General features: G+C 37.9%; 2 protein-coding genes across 6 annotated transcripts in view; both read right to left on the minus strand.

Annotated features, from left to right (window-relative positions):
* Window positions 1–663: 663 nt before the first annotated feature.
* Window positions 664–11065, minus strand: FMR1NB (FMR1 neighbor). The gene is made up of 6 exons (XM_088062764.1): window positions 10945–11065; window positions 9854–9925; window positions 7532–7645; window positions 5864–5998; window positions 3249–3345; window positions 664–781 (listed from the first exon to the last, which is right to left on the minus strand). Exons 1-6 carry the CDS (start codon window positions 11063–11065, stop codon window positions 664–666), a joined length of 657 nt encoding a protein of 218 aa, XP_087918890.1.
* Window positions 11066–15391: 4326 nt separating this feature from the next.
* Window positions 15392–24768, minus strand: part of FMR1 (fragile X messenger ribonucleoprotein 1) — a 30858-nt gene continuing 21481 nt past the window's right edge. For 2 of the 5 annotated variants that reach the window (XM_014256494.2, XM_005527474.3), the window contains 5 exons: window positions 24371–24457; window positions 21269–21464; window positions 19782–19961; window positions 18937–19019; window positions 15392–17347 (listed from right to left, as the gene is read on the minus strand). In XM_014256494.2, coding sequence (XP_014111969.1) covers window positions 17186–17347; window positions 18937–19019; window positions 19782–19961; window positions 21269–21464; window positions 24371–24457 — 708 coding nt within the window. In that variant the 3' untranslated portion in view covers window positions 15392–17185. Of the gene's footprint in view, window positions 17348–17530; window positions 17555–18936; window positions 19020–19781; window positions 19962–21268; window positions 21465–24370; window positions 24458–24768 lie in introns of those variants that run through there. The other 3 variants (XM_014256493.2, XM_005527476.3, XM_088062616.1) reach the window with 3 other exon arrangements.

A 24768-nucleotide genomic window follows, 5' to 3' on the forward strand; every position in this document is an offset into this window, starting at 1 on the left:
ACACCTTTACATTTCTGCCAAATCAATACTCTCCCTGAAATATTTATTGTCTAATGACCTCCCTGACATATTTTTATTTCATTGTGACCTTTAGTAGGTTATAGTTTGACATGGTCACATGAAATACATACCATTTCACTCTCAAATTACATTTATTTCAGTAGTCAATTGCTCTTCAGCATTGAGAAGAATGCCAAGAATGCCCAGGTGTGCAGCTATGGGAATGCCTCAGCTACAAACCATCCCTCTCCATACAGAAGGGCAGTCTTTTCAGTGCCTGTAAATAGATCTGTCTCTCCTGGAAGCAGCAAACCCATTGCATTTCCACTTTCTCATGCTACAATTTGCACATGAGATAAAGAACACTGAAATGGCAGAGGGCTTTAACCTCAGACTGTCCATGGCTCTGCTGTCAGCTGGCAGTCCACGACAACAATCAAATTCTTGCAAACCCATTACCTCTCTCACAACAGAAACTGAAGGTGATCCCTGATAAGCAGTGCCTTTGGACAATGTCTACTGCACTGGCAGGCAGCAGGTATTTGGCAGAGGATGTCTTCAGTATTCTAAACAGACTCAACAGAACAACCTTAAATTTAGAACAAAAGAATATCCCAAAGACACTTTACCTTCTTTTTTTCATTCTTTTGGTTCTTTCTTATGTCAGTCCAGTAAGTGGCGATGAATCTCTTCATCATGAGTCTTTTCATCACATGCTCTTTTTTCCCGTGCAATTTTCTGTACTTTTTTGCTTATCTTTTGTAAAGGATTGATACATGGACTGCAACATATTAAAATAGCTGCAATTGGTTGACTTCCAAAGTAGGAATTTAGAGAAGGTCACCTAGACTTCAGCCATGAAATCCTAGCTCCAGTGAAAAACTCAAAAAACTAAAGCTGATTTCAGGGGCCATCATAAGATTCATCACCAGAAGAAAGATTAAGGAAGCATTTCAATGCTTTTCCCATTTCTTACATTTTCTTCATGAATTTCACCTTTCGATCCATACAGAATCACAGAATCATTCTGGATAGAAAATACCTTTAAGATCATCAATCTGCACCATTGACCCAGCACTGCCCAGTCCACACAAGGCACACACAGGCCTGGGACACCCCTCTCTGCCCAGCTCTTCCTGAAAGAGGAGCTCCTGCACAGGGCTGCTTGTATCATCCCCAGCAGGCAAGGATGGGGGGACAATGCAACCATGACCAGAAATTTCCCCAGTAACAAGTCAACAAAATTCTGTGGGCTTTTTACCACAGCTGTACTTGGGATTGGGCAGGAATGAAGACTTTTCTATTCTATTTTTAATATCTACACAATATTATTCAAAATAAGTGCTATTTAAGTGCACCTGCATTTTTCTAACCTTTAGTGTTTTAACCTCCCTGTTGTTGCATGTGGTTCTTAAAGAAGACAAACAAAACCGAGAGGAGTAAGATAGGTTGGCACAGTTATGGACATAGCAAAACCATCACAGCACAGCTCTAGACAGGAGATACTGTGGAAATTGCCAGGATCCCCAGGATACAAAGGAAATTGCCAATTGGCAGGGAACAAATGTGTAGATTCTGCTTCCTGCAGGAAAAACACCGTTGGAAAGAAGCAAACACAGTTTGTCCATGGGGATGTGGAAAGTTACAAAGCCTCACTGGCTTGGGAAATTAGATCAACTAGAATTGATCAGATGTGGCAAGGAGAGGAGTATTCAGCTTCCTCTATCAACTTTATAGAAATTTCATGTTCCTACATTTTCTTTGTCTGGCCATGGTATAGAAACTTTGCAATTTGCTCTACAAGAGGCACAGTGGAGTTAAACAACTATCCCAAATTTCATCAACAAAAATCCTCTTATTTTTTTTTGATAACTCTAGAGAACAATTTTTACTTTTGTGCACACCAGTTGCAGTACAGATTTGACATTGTACATAGGACTCTCTCAACAATGACTGTATAATGTTGAAAACAAAAGAATTTCTATCCAGAGAGGTTTCTGGCTTATTAAAGGAATGTTTCTCAAACTGATAAAACTCAAAGTTACAGTGTGATAGGATTGCATCCTTCCTCGAGCTTAAATATATGATGTTGGAAATTTAAATCATTTAGCATCTGGTTAGTTACTGCATTACAAAACAAGGCAAAAAACCAAGTCATAGCAGAAGAGCAAAATTTCTAGTTTCACTGGCTATGAAAAAACAAAGAAATGATCATTTAAACATTAATGTGAATTCTCCCAAAATGAACACATATTAATTCATTTTCCAGAAAATTTATGATAATTTCATGTTGATTTTTGCCTCCTGCTTTCAGAGTCACTGATGACTCACTGCAGCTATCTGTATGCTGAGCATCAGCTGTTGATCACAGTGTAAGATGCAACGTGGAGATTTTCACAGCAGGTTTTGTCAAAATGTGGAACTCCACAGCAAACAGCCATCTGCCAAGCAGCCTCATTAGTAAAGTCTATGTGTGTGTGTATACATGCACATATATGATCCCACACAGACTACTGTATCTTAGAAGAACAAAAGTTTAACACTTAGAGGAAAAAATCTTCACTAAAAAGACAATTCTCTCATATTAACCAGGTTGTAGCACCAGTCATTCAATATGAACTACTACCTAAGCAGAATAAAGCATAGTTATGTTAATTAATTCCATCAGTTTGATGACCTTGATGTTGTGGAGTTTACATTTTCCCTGGATTCTGAGAACACATACACATGCTGAAACTCTTCACACTATCAGACACTAAACTGCTTGCATAGAACTTGCAGGCTGTAAAGGGCCCTATACATTAAACCCCACACAGCATGTTAGAAACATTAGGGATAATTAATTCCCAACTCATAGCCCATCTCTCTTACTCTATTCAGGCCTCATAATTTGTTCTTCCCTTCCTTGTCTTACAAGGATAACTCTAGGTCTGTCCTGGATGGAATCTGCTTTTGAGTTTTATGTGCAACTTCCCAAGCAAGTGAAGCAAGATTAAGTCCAAGTCTTTTATACCCAGGTCTTTAGAAAGAGTACTGGGGCATTAAATAACCTTTTTTTCTTTAAGCCAAATTAACTCTTTGCTTTATGTAGCTTCAAAATAGACTCATGTTTTATGTTTGAACATTAGTTTCTTGCCCTTTTTTCCCCCAATCTCCCCTCACCTAGTTAAAAGATGTCAGTTCTCCATATTTTCAGCATTTAGAAACAGTACTCCATGAATTTGGTCTGGTCTTGCTCTAACACTTACCTCCTCTGCAAAAAGGCACAGCAACAGATTGGTAGCAATCCCAAAATCAAAAATCCTCCTCCGGTAAGCAAAATCACTCGAATGGCCAGCTGCACATCTGTAGAGCCAGCAGAAGTTTGCATTAGTTCTGAATAATTCTGATCCAGACACTAAGGGTCAGGTGACAGAATCAGCCTCTAAGACAGACATTTTGCTGCCATGAAGTCACAGCCATGTTGCCACTTAGCTTAGGCAGATGTTTTGTCAGCAAAGCTCTGACAGTACTCACAACTTAAGACACACTCACACCTAAAGACTTCAATAAATGTCACGGAAAACTGCTATGAATTTAAAGTTGGACTCACTGATCACGAGGGTCTTTTCTAACCTAAATGATTCTATGATTCCGAAGGACAATGGCAAAAAAAGTGTTAGAAATTAGTTCAGATGAGAAAAACTAGTCTCAAATTTCATTTGAGTTCAAAAAGCACAACTGTTTCATTTAGTTTCAGAAGCAACCAGGGTTTAAGCGAGCCCAGGGCATGGGGCACAGTTGAGTTTGGGTAAAAAATAATAGTTTAAAAAAACCACCAAAGCCCCTTAGAAACTGCTTTAAGAGTGGAGACAAAATCTTTCAAATGGATTCTATTCATATACTTCAGTTCTTAACTTTTGTAGCATTTTCTTAAGGCCTCATTTTATTCCCAGTGAAATTCAAGACAAATTTCCCAACAAGAGCCATTCAGTATGCAGCCTGTGACCAGCTGACAAACTGCTATGAGTCTAATATCTGCTAAGTGCTTCTGTTTTGTCAACAGATTGCTACAAGGCAAACAGTAAGTGTTTGCATTTTCTTTGGACATATGCTATACATCCAGGAGCATTCAAGGAGCTCATTAATCTATGAACAAATAATTCTGTAAAACAGTCAGTCCTTGATATAAACAATAAAAGCCTAACTGGAATAAGGAATCAAGCAGTCACAGCTGAATAAGCATATTTAATTTTAATACTTGCTTCACTATCATTTTCGCTCTGCAGCTTTTCTTCTTGCTGTAGTGAAGTGTCTTTTATACAAAATATAAAGGCCCAAGCTGGGACTGTATATTATTAAAATCTTTAATAATCTGTCATATGCTCCTAACTAACAAACATATTCTGATGGCATCACACTGGATAAAACTTTCTTCAATCAAAAATTATCTAGCTGGCACTACAGCTGCCCCAGCACTGGAATGTGGAACTGCTCAAACACAAGAAAAATTTCCAAGTCCTATTTTGACCTCAGCTTGCTCCTGAAGAAGCACAAACAAGAGAAAGTGAATTCATGTTAGCTGACAAGTAGTCTTGGGATTTCACATCTCTATTAAGTCAGCTCATCCTAAAAGTTGGGATAGCACCTCTGAAGCCAGTGGGGGTATACTGAATTACACCAGGAAGAACTAAATCATTAAGTTCTAGATTATGGTTTCTTTTTACTAACTTAACACCTGTGTTTGGCAAGATTGCTTGTGTCTGAAAACTCTCCCTACATTTTTGGTTGCTTGTCCTTAGACAAATTCAAAATTTGACTGGACACAGCCCCTGAAAAGCCCATTATAGCTAATGCTGGTAGAAAAGGGAGGATGAACTATATGGTTGTAAGAGGTCCCTTCCACACCCAAAAATTCTGTCTCTAATAAAACACCCCTAAATTATTTGCTTTTCTTCAGTTTATTGAAGTAACTTCACCATGAAAAGCAACAACTGTTTCTAGAAAGCTATACAAACAGGAAAAATTTATGATAAAAATTAGGATTCAATACAACCATTTCAGTGGGGCAAAGACAACCATGCATTCATATGAGAAAAAAAAAAAATCATGCCCACCAAGTTGATGCTCGAAGGATAAAAAGGAGGTAAAATGCAATGTTAAGGTTGAAATTTCATAACACAGAACCACTGACATTTTGGCTGGAAGAGACTTCTGCAGATCACATAGATGAATCATCCTCTGGAAGCAAGGCTCCTACCAATATGAGATAAATTGAGTTGTGTCTTGTGAAAACCTCTAAGACTTGAAAACCTCCAAGGTTGGGGACTCCATCCCCTTTCTGATGAACTTTTTTCCCGCTAATGTCTGAGCAAAATTTCTTAAACATCGGTTAGTGGCAATTCACACTTGTTAAATCATGTGATTCTTCCAGGAAGAATTTGTAACTCCCATCTTAGTAACCTCCTCTCTAAACAGGCTTCAGTAGCTATTAAACAACCAATTAGCTTTCTCTTCACCATTTAAAATACATCCAGTTCCTTCAGTTTTTCTTCATTGCACTTTTGTGGAGTCACTACTTTGGATTAACCCCTACTTTCAACAAACAAAACCTTTACTTCATTCTTTGTACTGACATATGTGACTATATTTATTTGTATGGCACTTGTTCTTTGCTTGTGCTGGGCTTGACAATATCCAGAAAATTTTCTATCAATTAATTGTTTCCTCTATCAGTATAGATCTAGAAATACATGCAAGCTTACAGTCACTCTGAAGAGAGGGGTGTCCTGGAAAGCTAAAGGTACAAACATCAATGAGAACTGTACTGTGTGGTCAGGAGCAGGGTTTGTTCTGAGGCAGTAGCCCAGAGCAGCACACTCACCATCTCTCACTGGCATGTAGCACTGCTCATCCTGGCCAATTTTGAAAGGACAGCAGTAAATTTTTGAGCATTCAGACATGTTCAGGCCTTCTAAAGGACAAGGAGTTAAAAGTCGCTCATTGCTGAGGCGGCAAGCTTTAAAAAGGAAAAAAAAAAAAAAAATTAGGTAAGATGTCTTTCCTGGGAGCAATGTGAAACAGAAGGAAGTCATCAATTTGGTGCCTCTAGCATATTTTGATTGATTAAATCTGCCAGAAAACAATAGCATTGATGTTCATGTAAGTTCTTTCCCAAAACCTAACCAATTTTTATACTGAAATTAGCAAAAAAAAGCTAAATCACATCACAGCATTTGTAATCCGCTTTGTTTCTGTAAGGATCTATTACAAACCTGAATCTAAACACCATTGTGACAATTTCTTGTACTTAGGTTTGTCAAGTAAGAAAGAAAAAGACAAACTAAATTTTCTAACTGTTCTGTTTCTAATTAAAAACCAGCAGAAATTTAAGGCTTTTTTTTCTGAATGATTATATTGCAACTAACCATCTCTGTTTGGCACTTATTATTTGTTTCTACAATCAGCTGGAAATCAGGTGCTAGGAAAACCCCGCCATGATATCCAATGCAGTTGATGAACAACACATTTAAGGAATTTTTGAGATTTCCTATTTTATAGCAGATTTATTGATAATCATGAGATGCTCTGTGCAAATGCCTTAAATGTGTAAGATAGTTATAAATAGTAGATGTCTCTGTATATTTAATTCCTATAAAACATCATATCTCATCCCTTATGTTACACAGCAGCTGCGAAACATCATTTGGTTCCAACAACTCCCCCACGACTGGCTGTATTGTCAGTCTCACATTTATCAGAGACATTACTGGTAGCCAAATTCAGTTCATTAAAGTCAGGATCAGGATCTTCATCAGTCCTAAGAATCCTACTTAGGGCTACATGTGAGCAATAGTGGTGGAGGCACACTGATAATAATGCAGAAATATACCAAGTGAAAAGCAGCATTTCTCCCTCTCCTTCCTATTGGTCTATGGTCTGGTTATGGAACCAGGCTGGCAGTTTTTGTATAGAACAAGATTTTTCTGTACTCATATTGTTTTGCTTTTTGATATTAGCAAGTCAGCACTGTGATTTCCATCTCAATAATTTTATGAAATAACGTAGTTCTTGCAATTTAACTTCAGCAGTCCAAAGGTGAGTGGATCAGTCTAATCTAACAGGCCTGAAGCCCTCCTTAGCCAGTAGAAGTGTGGGACAAAATCCTTCTCTCATTTAGGCTGTACCAAATTCTCTTTTCTCTCAATGTGTACGTGGGAAGACTGAAAAACTAGTAGAGATACAACAAAGTTAGGCATGGTGGATGCTATGTCAAACTTTCAGCATAATTTCAGCATTTCTAGCACAGTCACATCAATGGTAATAGAGGGTTTTGCAGAAGGGTAGCAATGCAAATAAATCTGTGACTGTCCCAAAGAGGCACTTTGGCACAAATCATATTTTCAAGAGCTCTAGGGAGTTTTACAGTATTGGACCGAGGGTTTTAAACACATGAAATGCTGACAGGTAGGAGAGCGAGGGTGGATTGGAAGTGAGGCAGAAGTGGGAAAGGAAGAGAGAAACAATGGTGCAGTGGTGAAGTGACACTTACTCATTGGTCTGAAGAAGCTTAAGAAAGATTCAAATACACCCTTCACTGTCATGTTAGGTTTGCTGCTTGCCTCTGCACTCTGTTCTGAACCAGGCTGAATCGGTGCTGCAAGAACTGAAATTTCATAATGATTAGCTCATTACCATCAAAACTACCTGTAATTAATTAAAGCAATGACATTTTCATACTGATTATCATTCATTAGGAAGGCATTTACAGTCATCAGGAACTGTGTCTACTGATGGCTAGCAAGGTTAAGCACAGATGTCTTTCTGTTGTATGCACTTATATTGCTTTAAATTGCTTCATGAACCACAATGAGTAAAGAACCAAAGTTGTAAAATTTAAATTAAAGAATCCATTCAGGTGGAAATTGTCAAGGATAAAAAGCCCTGCTGCTCACCTACGAAGTACAGGTTACATGAAAACGCTTTTCTGCATCTATAGTTGTATTTCTCCTATGCACACAAACAGAACTTTCAGCTTTTGTGATGAAAGGCACCTTTATCAGGCACAACCAAACATGCATCTATCCCAGCTTCTTATTTCGGACACCGACCTTCAGTTGCATAGAAAAGAGCAGAACATCCCTAAATATAGAGGTACTGCAGTGTTTACACAAAAGCTACTGATTTCTTACTCTGGGACATCCCAATCACCTTTCATTTACCTTATTCTAAGAAAATATGGGATCAGTTGTCACCCTGAGAATCAGGCCTTTTGATATTGTTTTCATAATTTCTAGCCACTTTCCCAGGAAAGTAACTATAAACATAGGTGTTTATACATTCCATTAAAGATATGCCTTTTGATGGACGTCTGTCATGGCCAGTGTGGTTGGGAATGTGGTGACCTGACTATCCAATCCCTGGTCATGGTCAAAAACCTATAAATACTGAAAGAACAAATAAACCTTGTTCTTTTTTCATCTCACTTTGAGCTGCATCTGTGTGAATCATTTTGTGTCCGACAGTGACAATCAGTAAACCTGAGAAATCTCTTTTTCACTACAACAAAAGTGCAAATCACAGTAGGACTCCACTGGCAATCAACCACTCCCCAAGGAGGGGGGAAAAAGAGACCCCGTACTCCACCTGCTTGCCTTTTTTCTCTCCATGAGAGAAACTTGCACCATCACCATTTTAATAGCTTTCCGTGATGGAGTTTGGAAAGCCTTTTCACAGTGTTAAAGTCCCACTTCCCTGAACAGAAGTGCAATGACAGCCTAACCAGAAACTAAGGTACTAAACAGCTTCAGCAGTTCGGATAATTCAGCTAGCAGCATTGGGAGCATAAATTAAGGAATTAGGAAATTGTCCTGGGGTACAACTTGCCTCTTCTGTGCCACACAAAACTCCCTTGGGGAAAATAAAAAAGAATTGAGTAGAGAGAATTGAAAGTACTGTCAAAACAGAAAATCTGAAACTACTGTGTAACAGAAATGTGACCACCAAAGCTCACATTGACAGTTATGTCATGGGGTCCCCCTCCCCGCTAGTAAACAAGGTAGAATAGAAGGCTTTAAAGACTTTGTAATGATTTCATGGGAAGTTCATGAGATGAGGTTTCCAACATTCAGTTTGGTAAGAATTATCTGAAAACCATGGCTGCCCTACACATTACTCTCTTATGTGAGGGTTTAAAGAGACACAAGCCATTTACATAGGGTTAATGGCCATTGCTGTACTTATATATTCCTGTTAGAGCTCACACCCACTCTGGAAGCCTTTTACAAGGACACAGCAATTGCCGGCCTTTCACCAAGAGTTGAAAAGGCTCCAAGGTCTGGTTTCTCAGTGCATTAAGGATCAAATGCAAACATGTTTGGATGATTCTTTTATACATGACAAATGACCAAACTTAAGTTCTGTTACTGCAAGTAATCAGACAAAAACCTTTCTAGTTACTTTGAATCATATGCTGGAATAAGCAAATACATCAATTCTAAACAGACTATAAGAACACCTTTAATAGTATGATGAAAAAAATATTGAAGTGGGGGAAAATTAGAAGAATCTATAATTGGGGATAAAAAAGAAAAATCTATGATCAGCTATGAAATAAGAGCAAGTTGCACTGACAGGGATGAAACAAGCAGCATGTATTTCTTGTACAGATGTACAAAAGGAAATAGAAACTATAGCTGCAGGAAACAAAAAAAAAATTGCTCTATTTAAGTCTCAGAATGGATCAATCCAATGTGAAGTAATTGCTTGTAATATGTCTCAGTATTTTCCAATCATTTCCAAGACAAGAAAATCTGCTTGCTAGTAAAAATACTTGCCACTTCTTTGAGAATGTTTTTGACCTTGCAATACTCACGTGAATGGACGCTACAAAGCAGGAGCAGGACCATGAAGACCCATGCTCGATGAGTGCTGAAAGGCAGCATTACTGCAATAAAACCAAGAGCAATAATAGGTATAGGTCTTGCATAAAACAAATTATTGAACTTAATTTCATATTTATGGATTAGAGCAAGCCTGACAATTGACTGCTGCACAGAGCAGGACTGCATTTTTTGCAAGAAAGAGACCATAACCCATTGAAAATATGTGTATATATTTGCAATAATGATTTTGAAGACATTACTCATTAAAAGGGAGTTTAAAGGAAGGCATCTTGATAATAGAGACTAGCCAAAAAACTATCTCTGATGGGTCCCAGAGCTCGACTCCTGTCACTTAAAAAGATATTTTTTAGCTAAAAATTTTAATCCAAGTTCAATGAACAGAACCAAGAATGAAGAATGAATAATTTCTGAAAGCTTAAAACTGAATTCTAGTTTAGCTCATTGAATTCTTCACTCTTTTCACAACTGGAGTACATGAAGAGCTTTGGATAACATTTTATAAAGGTGATTCAAAATGGTATTATGGACAAAAATACTTTTAGAAATCCCCATGTGATCCATAGTAATTTAACAGCCGGTTTAATCTGGGTTTTGTACCCCCAAGCAGCCTCTGATGACTGCTTTGCCAGATACTGTATTTCACCTTGTGTTACCCTAAAAAGGTCTTTTTTCAATTATTACCACTTAGTTGTAAAGACAGCTAAAACCTAGAGACAATTTGTTAGTACTGAGGAGGGGAGAAACCCATCTTCTGAAGTGCTGTACAGGGAAAGGACTGACTGCATTTCACATGGATAATGCCCTCTGAAGGGTCAGCTCTTTCTGCACTCCTGCTCAGCGAGGAAAGCTTCCCTGCCCTTAGAAGTGCCTGTGCTATAGAGGAACATACTAACATGTTCTGTCCCATGGAGAAACTACTTTGGTAATGAGAAATTATTTCTTAGGAGGACAGGAACCATGTTTCCAAAATACTTACTAAAATTTAATACCATTCATGACAAATTGGGAAAACAAGGGAGAAGGAAAACAAGATAAAATTCTTATTCTTCCCATTACTTACTTATTTTGCTGTCTCCTTCAGCCCTGCTGGAGCAGGGCATGAGCAGCTCCCCAAGGTGCAGCAACGGCAGACTGGCCCTGACAACCGTGGAACCAAAGCATGTCACAGTCACCACTCCCATTTCAGGTGCATGGAACAAGATGGAGCAACAGAGGGGCCAGAAAAAACTCAAGTGTGTTTTGGGAGAAATTGTCCCCTGCTGAGACTGTTGGAAAGCCTCTCAAGTCTTCTAATTCACCAAGTCAAAAATAAGTTAATATTCTTACCAGTCATACTCCAGTGTACAATACAGAAACATCACCTAATTGTGCAGACCAGATAATAGGTAAGAGATCAAAATACACTCCTCTCAAATCAAAAAGTTCAGACAGAATGCTTACATTAGAGCTTCTCACTAACCTATGAAAGAAGCATTAATTAGGTACAGCTTCACCAAATATTTGCACACTTGAAGCACAAATCTGACACGCATCTTTCTTAGACCTGGGTTTCATCAAAGGGAACATGGCCCAGCAGGTCAAGGGAGGTGATTCTATCCCTCTACTCTCTTGAGACCCCCACCTGGTGTACTGCAACCAACTTTGGAGATCTGTCCTGATTTAAGCTGGGACAGATTTAAATTTTTTTCTTTGTAGATGGCACAGTAGTGTGCCTTGGATTCAAGATGAGAATAATGCTGATAACACACTGATGTTTCACTGTTGCTAAGCAGTTCTTGCCCTCAGACAAGGACTTTTGAGTTCCCAAGCTCTGGCAGGGAGCAGGTGCACCAGAAACCAGGAGGGAGCATGGCCTGGACAGCTGGCCTGGGCTGCCCAAAGGGACATTCCACACCATGGCACATCACGCCCAGTATACAAACTGCAGGATCTAGCAGAGATGCCATACACAGCCCCAGGGATGGGCTGGGCATCGGGCAGTCTATTGAGCAATTGTATTGTGCAGCTCTCACTCCTTTTCATTACAATTACTATTATTGTATTCTATTATTTTTCAATTATTAAACTATTCTTGTATCAACCCATGATTTTTGCTCATGTTTCCTGATTCCCATCCCCACTGGGAGGGTGGAGGGGGAAGAGGGCAGTGAGCAGCTACCTGGTGTTGCTGGCTGGAGTTAAACCACAAGCTCCCCCCAGATGAAGGATAGGAACCTTTTCAAGCTTGTCCAGAGGGTCATGAAGGTGACCAGAGGCCTGGAACAGCTCTGCTCTGAAGACAAGCTGAGACCTGGGGTGGTTCAGCCTGGAGAAGGCTCTGGGGACACATTAAGGCCCTTCCCAGTAACTAAAGGGGCCTCATGAGCAAGATGGGGAAGACTTTTTAGCGGGGTCTGTGCAATAGGGCAGAGTAACAGTTTTAAACAAGAAGAGGTTCAAATTAGACTAGACATAAAGTTGAAGTTTTTTACATTGAGGGTTGTGAGGCACTGGCATAGGTTGCCCAGAGAAGCTGTAGATGCTCTGTGGCTGGAGGATTCTAGGCCAGGCTGGAGAGAGCTCTGGACAACTTAGTCTATGGGAAGGTGTTCTTGCGCAAGGCAGAGGCTGGAACTAGATGATCTTTAAGGTCCCCTCTGACCCAGACCATTCTAGGATTCTACTTCATTCCTTTAATTAACGAAAGGCTCTGAATAGACTGGGAGCAGTGTTTTTAAAATATACAGAAGCCTAAAGTAAATGCAGATGCCATCAAATCAGCAGTTCCCCTAACAGATGAGCTGCCTAAAGCAGCTGCAGTTTGCTACAACAGCCATCTGAACTGATAACTGAGCCTGAAAAAACTTATCTATTCAAATTTCAAGTTGTTTTTTTTTCCCCTCATTTCAGCTAATTGCAATATGAGTTTAAAGGGTGGGTCTCTTTAACCTCATTTGTATGTAGCACTAGCTTGCTAAAACAAGCAGCAATACACAGTATCCTCAGTTTCACTGTTTCAATCTATAACCAGACTAGACTCAGCCACTCTCAGCAGTACCAATAAGGAGATACTTGGAAATGTCTAATCCCCAAACCTTCTTTTTCTGAAGAAGATGATTTACATAAAAGTGAGGTTTTTCCATGCTGATTTATCTCATGGAACACTCCAGACATTTCTGACATGGGACTTTTCAGACTGCTAAGAATCACAGAAAATTGCCCCCCCCCCCACATTTTAAATGGAACACTTTTACTGCATTTAGGAGTGTTCATTTCCCTTGCTGTAGCTGTAGTCTACACCTGAGGCTCAGCCTGAGTGCTGAGCCACATCCAAACCCCAAACCACACCTAATGTTTGCTATACCATTTCTGCAACAGTCAAATTCTTAGCATTTACAGACTACATTCATGTGATCATTTTTTGCTTTAAATTAACTGCTTTTATTGGAAACCAGTTTCCTAAATTCAGTGCAAAACCGTAAACATTCTCCTACTGAATTTTCAGTAGATACACAAAATTATCTGATTGTTGCTCTTTCTTATAATTTTATTCCATACAGTACTTAAAGCACACAAAAATTATTTACTGCTTTAAAGTCTATAGTAAAGTAATTTTTAAACAATGTAAAAAAAATAATAATTATGGCAAACTGACTCATCTGGGTTTAACAGCAATTATTTCTCTCATTTCTATCAAACTGTTTGAGAATGACCTTTGTAACTGTGAAAGCACAAGTGACTGTGAAAGCACAAGTGACAGATGTCTGATGCATTTTAAAAAAATTGTTTGTAGAAAACCAGATTCATCCCCTGATGCAGGCAAAAGATTCACAGTCCTGTCAAAGATGCATACAACCAAAGAGTAAAGAGTTGTTTCTGTAAATCACAGTATAAAAATATGATCTGAAACCCACACTGCGCTTAAGTCTAATGAACATCTGGCAAGGAGAACCTTGTGATCAAAGTGGAATCTATTCAGAACACCAAGCTCAGGAGGTCTAACCTCCCCTTTCCTAACATATATTAAACTGCCTTAATACCTTAACAGCATAAACGTCCTAGTCACACCAATTTTCACGGGTGTGAATGTCTGGAAAAGACACCTCGACTTCTTTTAGGACAAAAATCTGCTAAATTCAAGTGAATGATGAACAAGCTTAGTACACACTACTGTGTAAATAAGCTCAGACTTATCACTATTTAAAAAATTCTTTTAAGTAGCCACCAGAGCCAGCATCTTCCCCATCCCTTAGTATGTGTATTCCACTGCAAGTCTTGCTGCTTCTGGAAATAAACAAGACCTTTAACAATACACAGGATAAAAATATTTGACACCCATCTTCTCTTGCAGATTAGCAGAGAACTTAGCATAACTGTACAGCAGGACTCCTGAAATGACAGAGGAATACACACTGAAAGCTAAAGTTTTCCCTTTAAAATTCAATATTGAAGGGTTTTGCAGGGAAACATACTGCAGTTCAGGAAAATAAGCTGCCCTTCACAGCAAGTGCTTGTAGGAAGAAGCAGGATCTACACAGTCCCATACTCATGGTCCTTCCTGGACATGGTAGACAATATTTGATATTAGGGACAAAGAAGTGCTGAAAAACCTCATCAGTAACTGATTCAAATAACTTCTGGATTTACGAAACTAAACCTAGTATCTTCTTGAACTCATAAGTGGTTATAAAGAGATTTTTATCTGCTTAAAAAAAAGCTGAAGAGATTTTTTTTTCCTTGACAAAGTTTTAATAAGAACTCTGGAAATCTTAACTCCCCACCATCATTAACAAAAATGCATTCAGTAAACAACAGAAGCACAAACTTTCTATTTTTTTAAGCATTTGTTAATTCATAGGCTTTGAGCTTAACCTTACTGAATTTGGACTTTGGCATGATTCACAAATACCTCTCACTCATTCAAAGAACTTTATTTTAAAAATAGTTTTAATTCATTAGACCATACTTTATAATAGTTACCAATAGGACGGACCTGAACTCAAGTATCAGACATTTGTTGCACTTTCAAGTTTTGTAACAACATGACTTTTCAAAATAAAAGTATACATTTAGATTCACAGGTTAATTTGTTGAAATTTAGAAACATTTAAAACCACTGAAATATGAACTGAAAGGAATATATGTTAAGTACACAAATACTGAAAAAGCTCATAACCCCAAAACCTACTTGGAAACGAAATGCAGCCAATTAGTCAGACTGTGGTTTAGTAATTTCACATTACCAGGGTTAGCACCTTTGTGAACTCAACCACTGACTGTGAGAAACGAGCACATGAGGTGTGACCACTCAACAGGTACTCTACCATTCCATGAGGAGACTGTACCATTCCATGAGAAGACTGTCTTCTTGAGCATTTTGTGTCACATTTTTGAAATCTGGTAATATTTGAGACTTTTCTAAAATGTGTAAATAAACAATGGCTACAGTTAAAGTCTAAACAAAGAAATGCTTTCTATCAGTTGAGATTTTTTAAAGCAATCATTCATAAGGATTGCATCAACATCAGTTAGCAGAGGAAGATCAAACTTTATTGAAACTGCTTGCATACAAAATATATTGCACTATAACCAAACAAATGTCAACATAAAATCCAATCTGTTGTAGCTATTATGTACAGAGAATATTGCCCAAGAGCAGTTACATTACAAGGTCAGTCTACCTTGGTTAATTATCTACAGTATTTTAAACCAAACAGCTTACAGATGATGTGTGCAAGGTACCAATTTCTGTTTTCAAATACTATACATTCCCAAAATAAATAACTAGAAATCAACATTAATGTTTGGCAATACTTTTTAAGACATTTTTATATTTGTTAAATCATGTGCAGTTTGTTGCCAGTTTTAGTATGCTCACCTGTATGCAAGGAAAAAAAAAGAATGAAGAAAGCAAAGAAACGAAACTCACAAAATACATCAGAGGCAAGGTCAAATTTGTACAATTCTGTACATAAACAGTGGTTCTCCTTCTGGAGTAATCTAAACAAAAATGGACTAAAATGAAGGTCCTTATGCAGTTGTGCCCAGTAAGTTTACTGTGGTATCAGAAATGAAAGAAAGCACAGCTCCTCCATCCAGCATCCTTCCAGGTGTACAGCTGCACTTTGATCAAATTCTGTGACACCTTCATATTGGCTGGTAATTAGGACCTTGCAGCTCAAAATATGAAGAACTTTTGTTTTACTTTCAATATTTTCAACTACTGTATCTGTACTTGCCAGGGCATGACATGTGGTGACTTTCTTCTTACCTCTCCTGAAACAGCCTCCAAATTAAAATAAGCAATTCAAAAATTCTGGGAGGATGAAAACCGTAAATACTTTAGGCTGGTCATCTGGCCAAACAGCAGGCACACATTACTAGCTTGTGAACATGTTACACTTGTTCCCTCAGTAACAATGAGTTTTTTAGTTTTCCACAATGGAAAGATTTTTTTTTTAGTTTTTTTTTTTTAAAAAAAAAATCTTCTGTACTGCCTACAAAGAAAAAAATTACACCCCTTTTTCAATAACACTATTTGCCAAATCTTCAGTGCAAAATAAATTTCCTATTCTTATAACTGCCTAACTGAATGTTTATGTAAGGAAAAAATTATGGAAAGCATGCACTTGTCTATAAAGTACTAATGTCTGACAAGGATTGCTACATATATTTTACATTTAGTGTTACCAACTCATCTTCCCTGATTTCTGCATCCAAATATAATATTCCTACCTGCCAAGATATAAAAAAGGCACAGATCATACAACTTTTTTGCTAATGAAAATGACAATTGTTACATCACACAGATTTCAAGGTCCACCAACATATTGAAAAAGGTGGACCAAAATGTGAACTGACACAGGACATAAAACGACATAGCATTTCATGAAGAACTGGTAAGTTAGATTGAAAACAGAAGCCAATTTGATTACTGCAAACACTATTTATTCCGAAAATTGAAATTGAGCAGTGAATTTGACCCGATGTGTTAAAATGGTACATCAGAACAGAAAGTTTACCAATGCACAGCTCAGTATTTTTAAAACAAACAAAAAAGAATCTTTCATCGTTTGAACTGCAATATGTACTTGGAAGCGATTTTCGGAAGTTCAGGTATTTTTATGCAAATATTTGAATAACTTCTTATTCTGAAAACAACTGCATACTGTTGATGTTAAAAAAGGCTAACAGAGAACATATGTTCATTTCATGCCCTGCGCCATCTTGCCTACTATTTGTCTTTGGCCTAACAAGTTTCTCTAACATGGAATAGGAATTACTGAAACAGTATAGGAAATATGACTTCAGAGTTATGCAGTTTAGGGGACTCCGTTCACCAGCGGCTGTTGAGCGTCTGCGCTGTCTGCCTTCTCCTTCTTCGGGTTCCGCTCCTTACCCGCGCGCAGCCGGCTGCCTTCGCTCGAGGTATTCTGTAATGTTTTAGTGTGGACACTCCTTTCATTATTGCAGTCAACTCTGATCTGGAACAATTTACAATTATATAAAGCATTCTCCTCCTTTCTTCCACCCCTGGGCGTTCTATACCCTGGCCGTCTGGGAGGAGCAAATGGTGCCAGCCCCTCATGGCTTTGTTAATTGCATCCAGCTGCAGGGGAGGGTGTAAATTCTTTTCTGTTCAAGAATGCCACATACCTGTGACCCAAAAGATCCTCTCCCATCTACCTAGCCTTGGAAGTTAAGAGAAAAATTTTCAGTTTGTTTGTGCACAAAATAATTGAATTAATATCAGATGGATCTCTGTAACATTATTTCAACTTATAGTAATTCAACTTCCTATACTTCGTATACAAAAAGCCCCCAAAAGACAATGTTCATGGCAATTTCATGGCAGCTTTTTTGAATCTCAAAAAATCTACTCAGACCTTTTTTGAATCTGAAGGAAAAAAGATCCAATATGCTCAAAAAACTTCTGCAGCCTTTTTAAGTGGTCATAAAAAATTTCAAGCGAGCATGTTGAAAGCAAATTTTTATGCTTGTAATGGAGGCAAATGCTTATTCCTTCATATGTAACAAGATTTTTATAACTTTCATCATCCAGATTTCAACAACAGGCAAGTACTTATTTTCTTGTAATGTGTCACTTCATCCAAATCTTGGAGGAAAAGATAAAACCCCCATGATTTAAGTGTCTTATGTTTTTTTTTCTTTCCAGCACCACAATTTCTCACTGCCTACTTCAAACTTTGTAAGGTAATTACTAATTAATTATAAAACTCAAATGGCCATTATTTATTTTTTGTTTTGCCAAGTTAATTATTTTCATTTCAGATGAATATTCGATTACTACACCTTTAAGTTCAGCACTCCCATTTCAAAAACTAAGCATCTGGTCACTTGTTGCATTTTGTCCCTTTCTTAACCAGGCTTTCTAAAATCCAAGCCAAGAGTCTTTATGTCCCATTGGAACTATGACATATATGCTTAAGGTATCAGCTTGATAACTTCATGCAACGAACATTTGAAAAAATGTAGAAATATCTTTAAAAAAACTTAAAAATATTTAAAGTTACAAGATATTTCTGTTACTTGAAAAGTTTCTTGATGTGTGTTTTTAACTTATTTTCTAGACTGAATAGTCTTCAATTGCAAATGTTTCATTTAGTAATGAAGGTCTTTTCTCAAGTTTAATCTTTCTTACTCTGAGGATTCTGGCTACAACACGCTCTCCTTAAATAGTGTTAAGGATTTTTCTTCCCTCAGACAGAAGATAGACAACAATACACAACAGTAAGAAATAAAAGCTAAAACCAAAGCACTAGTAGGAACAGAGACTGAAATCAAGCTGGTTAGTAAATCCTTGGGACTCGTCATCAGTTTTTCACCAGACAGAGCTAAACAGCATTACAAAACTGTATCCTTATGCAACTTGATAGATTTACAGTCTTGTGCATCTGCACCATTTTGTAACAACTTTTGCAGATGTGATTAGGAAGTCAAAGAAGATGCAATTGCTAGGCTACTGTGTCACTCGCAACCTTGAAGACTCTACCATTATTGTATGACACAATACAATTTTAACAGTACAGACTTCCCATATGAGAAGAGTTACCTCAAGAGACCCGTCTGCTGTCCTCCCTTTTGCCTCTCTTGAGTTACGCTGACGGTTATCTGTTCGTGACTGTTCATCATTGCCTGGAAGAAGAATTCATCAACTAAGTTGTTCAACAAAGACATGATCTTCTGCCACTTAACTTTTACACAAGCACAGTCGGGAATTCAGAATTTTCTCTCGCATGAACAAGTATTATTAGCAACACATAACAGCAGTTCTTAAACTACAGGCCAGGAATCACTAAAGAAAATGTTCTCAGGTGATAATGCAGATGAAATCTCAATGTTTAAAACCACTATAGTTTAAAATATAATGAAACATCATATGTAAACAAATATAATGAAATTGTATGTTCAAGTATGTATATTTAGCTTTTTAAAGTTCTCCCATCTTACTTTTGCCTGATCCTTTCCATTGAGCACATAAATTACAATATTATACTGTTCCATGAAAATCAAATACAAGGAGATGTGAATATGGACAGCTGAATGACTAATTCAGATTTTAAAACATTTTTCTCTATCTACTGACAAACTAGAATTTGATTAGTTGATGTCCATGTACAATGACACAGGCCAGAAACTGGAGCCCAGAGGCTTTTTAGGAAAACAAATGATAGTGAAAACTCCCCCAAAATAAAGTAGGTCAAAAAGAATTATTCCCCTCTGCTCAATGTTCAATACATCTGAAACAAAATACTCCATTTAAAAGACTGACAAAGAGAAGCCAGGAGAGACCACCAGGTGGGGAGTTGAAGCAGATGAGAAGGAGCAGCTGGCAGAAGAGAGTTTGCTTTAGGATTCCCACACTGACACCTGTTTCCAAAAGGAGTCTCCATTTACCTTTGAATCCTCCACGCCCCCTCCCGCCTTGGCCTCTGGTGCTGCCGCCACGCCTCCGCCCGTCCCCCCTGCGCAGGTAATTGTCCCGCTCCTCCTCTGCTGGGGCTGCCGACCAATCGCTCAGCTCATCTCTGTGATCGGACTCTGTTTCAGAAGCATTTGATGCTTCAGAATTAGTTCCTATCAAGAGGATGAAAAAAATCCAAACATGCCAGTGTAGCTTAGCATGAAATTACTATAGTAGAATGCAAAATGTATATAAATTTTTTCTTCTTTTTTTTCTTAATAGACAATTTTGGGACGTTTTTGCCTCCCAACCTCTATAACATACATAGTACAGAAAGGCGCATAATATATATTACTTCTTCAAAATTCAAGAGAGACTAATAAAAGTTAGTCCTGTGTTTAAGGCTAAATAATTAAGTGTGCCACATGCTTAAAATCTGTGTTATCAGTATATCAACAGATTACTGCACATACTACAAAATGCAATAAAAGCCTAGTAAAACTAAGTGTAACAGACTAGACTCCTTCGTATTTCTACAACTGAAAGTTCTGAATATAACCTGCCCAGTCTGCTCTCACCACTACAACTCATCTATGAAAAGAAAAAAATTCCATGAAAGAGCCTGTAACAGACTACAAAAGCAGAGAACAAAGTCAAAATGCTAGAAATGTATCAAATCAAATAAATGGCCGTTGGAGTTTTTCCAATTAAGAGAGCACCTTTATTGACAAAAGCTGGTTCTTTCCTCATTTTCCTCCCCATAACCCATATGATTAGCAAAGTGAGTTCACATCCTCTAAAAATAGTAAACATCACAAAAAATATTAATTTTGTATTATGCAGAACATAAGGTAAGATTTTCTTATAAAGCTCACACTACAGCCAATTCAGTCAAGACAAATACCAGCTGACCAACATTATGGATAATGAAGTAATAGATTGCTCTGAAGAGGCACAACCTGGAAAACTATTCAGTAATGAATTATCCAAGGTTTCAAAGAGTAACACATTATTTTGGTGACTATGGTCTTCTAGTAAAAACACAGAAGTTAAATTTAATATGAAGAAAACAGCTTTTCTGTAAATTAAGCTACACAATGTTCTCACTTATAAATATTTGTATTAGGATAGACTCACACAGGCTTAAATAAAAACTGAGACTTCATTGTCAGGAATTGTTCAAAACATAGATAAAATAACAATCCTTGCCCTAAAGAGTTAAGGAATAACTAGGTATGTTCCATAATGTGGAAGACAGAAGCATGCTGTAAGAAGCAGGAACTGCATGGAAATCAGTGTAGATTACAGGAAAGCACTACACTTTGAAGTATTTTCTTACAGCATAAAGCTCTATATAATCTTCAAATATTAATGCTCAATGTTAACTGCATTTTTAACAGCTCTAAGTCCAGTCTTTGCCAAGAAATCATGAGACCAGAAGGCCACTGTGAGAAGGTCAAGTGTCCCTGTAGGTACCTACCTGAAGCATATCCTGGTCCACGCCGGCTGTGCCCACGGTTTCTGTAGGGGCGGCTGCCACGGCCGAGGCCCGGCCCATCGTCGGTCATGTACCCTTTGTCCTTATCTGTACGGTTTGGGGGGGGCCTGGAAGTAGCTCCGATCTGTCGCAGTTGCTCATCAATTTGCAATCTTTCCAAACGCAGCTGGTCTACTTCCTATGCAAACACAAGCCCAGCAAGTCATGTACAACCACTATTTAACCATCTGCATGTGCACACATGGAGGGTCTCAGAAAGAAAAAGCACTGAAGTATTGCAACTGATCATCTATTTAATGATTCAAACAGCAACCCTGCTTTGAGAACAACTTGTTTAACAGAAAGTCTTTCAAATGTTCAAAATCCGTGTGCTACCAACACAATTCCTCCTGTGGCATAGTTGACAAGTTAAGGTTTATTTAAAACATGTATCAAGAAAAAGCACTCAGATTGGAACACAAGCTCTTTACGCTGCTGCACATAACAAATATCAAAGTTATTAAAAAATTCTGATGTAACAGTATTGTTTCATAAAAAGGCACTCTACTGTTAAACTGTACATAATGATAACGAACAGTATGAGGAATAATAGGAAGCATAAAAGCATAGAGAGAAAAGTGCTCTAACTCATGCATAGAGGCACCAGCACACAGTACCCTCACCATACACAATTAGGTAAAAGATACAGCAACACATATTCATGGAATACATTTGCCAGTTTGAGATGTTATCTAGCTCAAATCAGAGTGGCAATTCCCTTTTCTTTAATTAGGGAGAAATCTGTTGATAGAACATTCTGACACCGCATCCTCTGCAGGTCACCTAGTCCAGCCAGGACTTTGCCAAGGTGCTTTGGTACTCAGAAATGCACCCCATCAGTGACTTGGTGTATGTTTCTTCCCTTAAGATGTTCCCTAACTCACCTTCCTTTCGGAAGACTAAGACTTCTTGCTCCAGACTCTCCCATTGGTATGAGGGGGCTGGTGTTTCAGGACAATTCTTATAAATAAAAAAAACCCCAAAACTTAGGATGACATTCAGTACCTCATCCTTCCTGTTTGTGAGCAAGTTCCCTCCTCCATCCAGCAGCAGGCCTGTATTTCCTTTGGTACTCCTTTTGCTAACAACATACCCACAAGAAGCACTTCCTGTTTTCCTTTACATCCCCTGCCATATTCAACTCCTGACAGACTTCAGCTTTCCCAAACTCATCCCTACCCACTCAAATTGTGTTTCTATACTCCATCTGAGTCATCTTCGTTATGTTACTCCTTGAAGCCTCATTTTTTTCTATATTAATTTAGCCACAGGGTTCCTTGTTGATCCCTGCAGGCCCACTGTTACTTCTGTGTGAACACTTGCATATCAAGATGGACTACTCTTGAACTCAGAGAAGGTGATGCTTTAAGAGCCAGCTCTTCCACACCTGTTTTTCTTCCAGGAATGTATCCTATGGGATTCTACCAAGCAGATCCCTGAACAGGCCAAAGTCCACCTTCCTGCAGTCTGGGGCCATGAATCCTGGTATTAAGTCTTTCTTCTCAAGATCCTGAAAATTCACTACAGTCATTCCAGCCAAGTCTGCTTTCTTCTTTTTACAGAGAAATTAATGACTCTGAGCTGATACAGTACATTTGATGTTGATCCTCTATTAATGTATCTTTTACAATAAGTTTCCTTAATAATCTTTGCCTGGAGGCATAAAAACATGAAAATCTTAGAGGAGTAAGTCTGTCCCACTTCTTGTCAATGAACTGGAGGACATTATTCTGAATCATAAGGCAACAGGTCACTAAGATAACAACGTTTTGTTGTGTTTATGTTTAATGGGATGAGAAGGCCAAGATAAAACCTCTGAGATATGAATCTATCCAGTAGTTATCACATAGACTGATGAACACTGATTTGTGACCTTCTGTTCAGGAATGATGGAGAGCACTAAGGAAAGGTGACCATAGTTGACGATGAACTGATCAATCTAAAATAAAGTTGCTGGGCTATTAAACACTTTCTACTACTACCACGTCAATACCTATTTAAGTACTGACTCACATGCAAGTACCCATTTTAGGCAGCTGAAGAAGTTTAAACCAGAAGTATCTTTTCAAATCATAGCGAGCGTGCAAAAAAGGAACCTGATTTTTAGTATTAGTTTTCCTCTGGTCCTTCTCTGCCTCTGTCTTGTGACAGCTGCAGAGCTGCTGTACCTCTGCTCCAGAGCACTGACAAAAGCAGGATTAAAAGATAAAGTGACAGAGTTGGTAAGAAAATGTAAGTTGCTTCTTCTCCTGACTTCTTTGATTACCTGTACTGAGAAGTTTAACAATGTATAGAAATTTCAGCATTCTAAAAGATTGACTGATAGCTACTGCACTGAATGGATATGTATCAAATCATGAATGGTCTCAAAGCTTCAAAAGAAATGCAAGATTTCATTTAATTAAATTAACTCAAAGCTGTCTCTACTGTTAGATCAGGCCCTGCCATTGAAGATTGGGCACCTGGCCACAACCACCACAGGCAAAAGTAACTAGAAACAACAATGTGTGATGGTTTTTTTTTTTGCTCCCTATACAACAGAGCACTCATCACATACTACAGGTGAAGTTACAGAGCCAAGAGGCAAACATAACATAAAAAGCTGAGTTACTTACAAAACATACCAAGGTATGAAATGTCAATTCATTACAGAAAAAGTAGTTTAGCATTTCTGCATAAAAAAAAAATGTCCACTCTATACAAGATTCTGCATGGAAGGCTGCTTGCTCTGCAGTTGCATGAAGGACTGACTACTCTCTTATATATAAAGTTGGCAGCACATTTTGACACAGAGTTTTTAAAAAATTCTTACTCTTTTGTAATTTGCATCCTGAAAAAAGCTGTTATGCCATTCTTCAGACAAATTATTCTTTTATTAAAAACATTAAATTTTTAGACAGAAAACCTGTTATAATTCTAATTTTTCAACAGCCCCAGGGCCTGAACACATCATCATCATCACCACAGAACAGATGATCATCACACTTACCATCCTAAGTACTGATAGAAAAAGAATCAGTGGTAAATCAGCATTATTATCCTCACCTTTAAATAATTAAGATGATAATCCAGAAGAACAGTTGCATTAGTGATGCTGTCCTTGGTTCCTACAAACACAAATGGTACCATGCCCTAAAACACAGTAACAATAGGCTTTGGTTATTGACTAGGCATTGAATTTTTAAGAGAACCATTTATTTATTACTATAAAACTTGAAAACAATTCTTGCACTATGAACAAGCAAAAACGAAAAAGTGAGACAACAGTAGATTTTAATTCTGATATTCACTATGTCTATATATATATTAGACTATATATAGTCTAGTTCTGTTTATGCAAAGAGTTTAAATAAGCAGATTTGGATCATCTGCATCACAAAGTCAATATTTATTTTTCTGAACAAGTGAAAAAAAGTCAATTTAGAACACTTTATGCTTCGTCC

Source organism: Pseudopodoces humilis, chromosome 15, assembly GCF_049639895.1.
Source record: "Pseudopodoces humilis isolate 2021_Gansu_Grassland_sample_001 chromosome 15, ASM4963989v1, whole genome shotgun sequence".
Taxonomy (NCBI): Eukaryota; Metazoa; Chordata; class Aves; order Passeriformes; family Paridae; genus Pseudopodoces; species Pseudopodoces humilis.

Bases quoted from the DNA above. Each gene is read 5' to 3' on its own strand.
- FMR1NB (XM_088062764.1), bottom strand. From the start codon at position 11,065: ATGGGAGTGGTGACTGTGACATGCTTTGGTTCCACGGTTGTCAGGGCC. The intron at 9,926-10,944 runs GTAAGTAATGGG...GTTTTATTGCAG, and splicing joins TGAAGGAGACAGCAAAATAA to TAATGCTGCCTTTCAGCACT. The intron at 782-3,248 runs GTAAGTGTTAGA...AATATGTTGCAG, and splicing joins TGTGCCTTTTTGCAGAGGAG to TCCATGTATCAATCCTTTAC.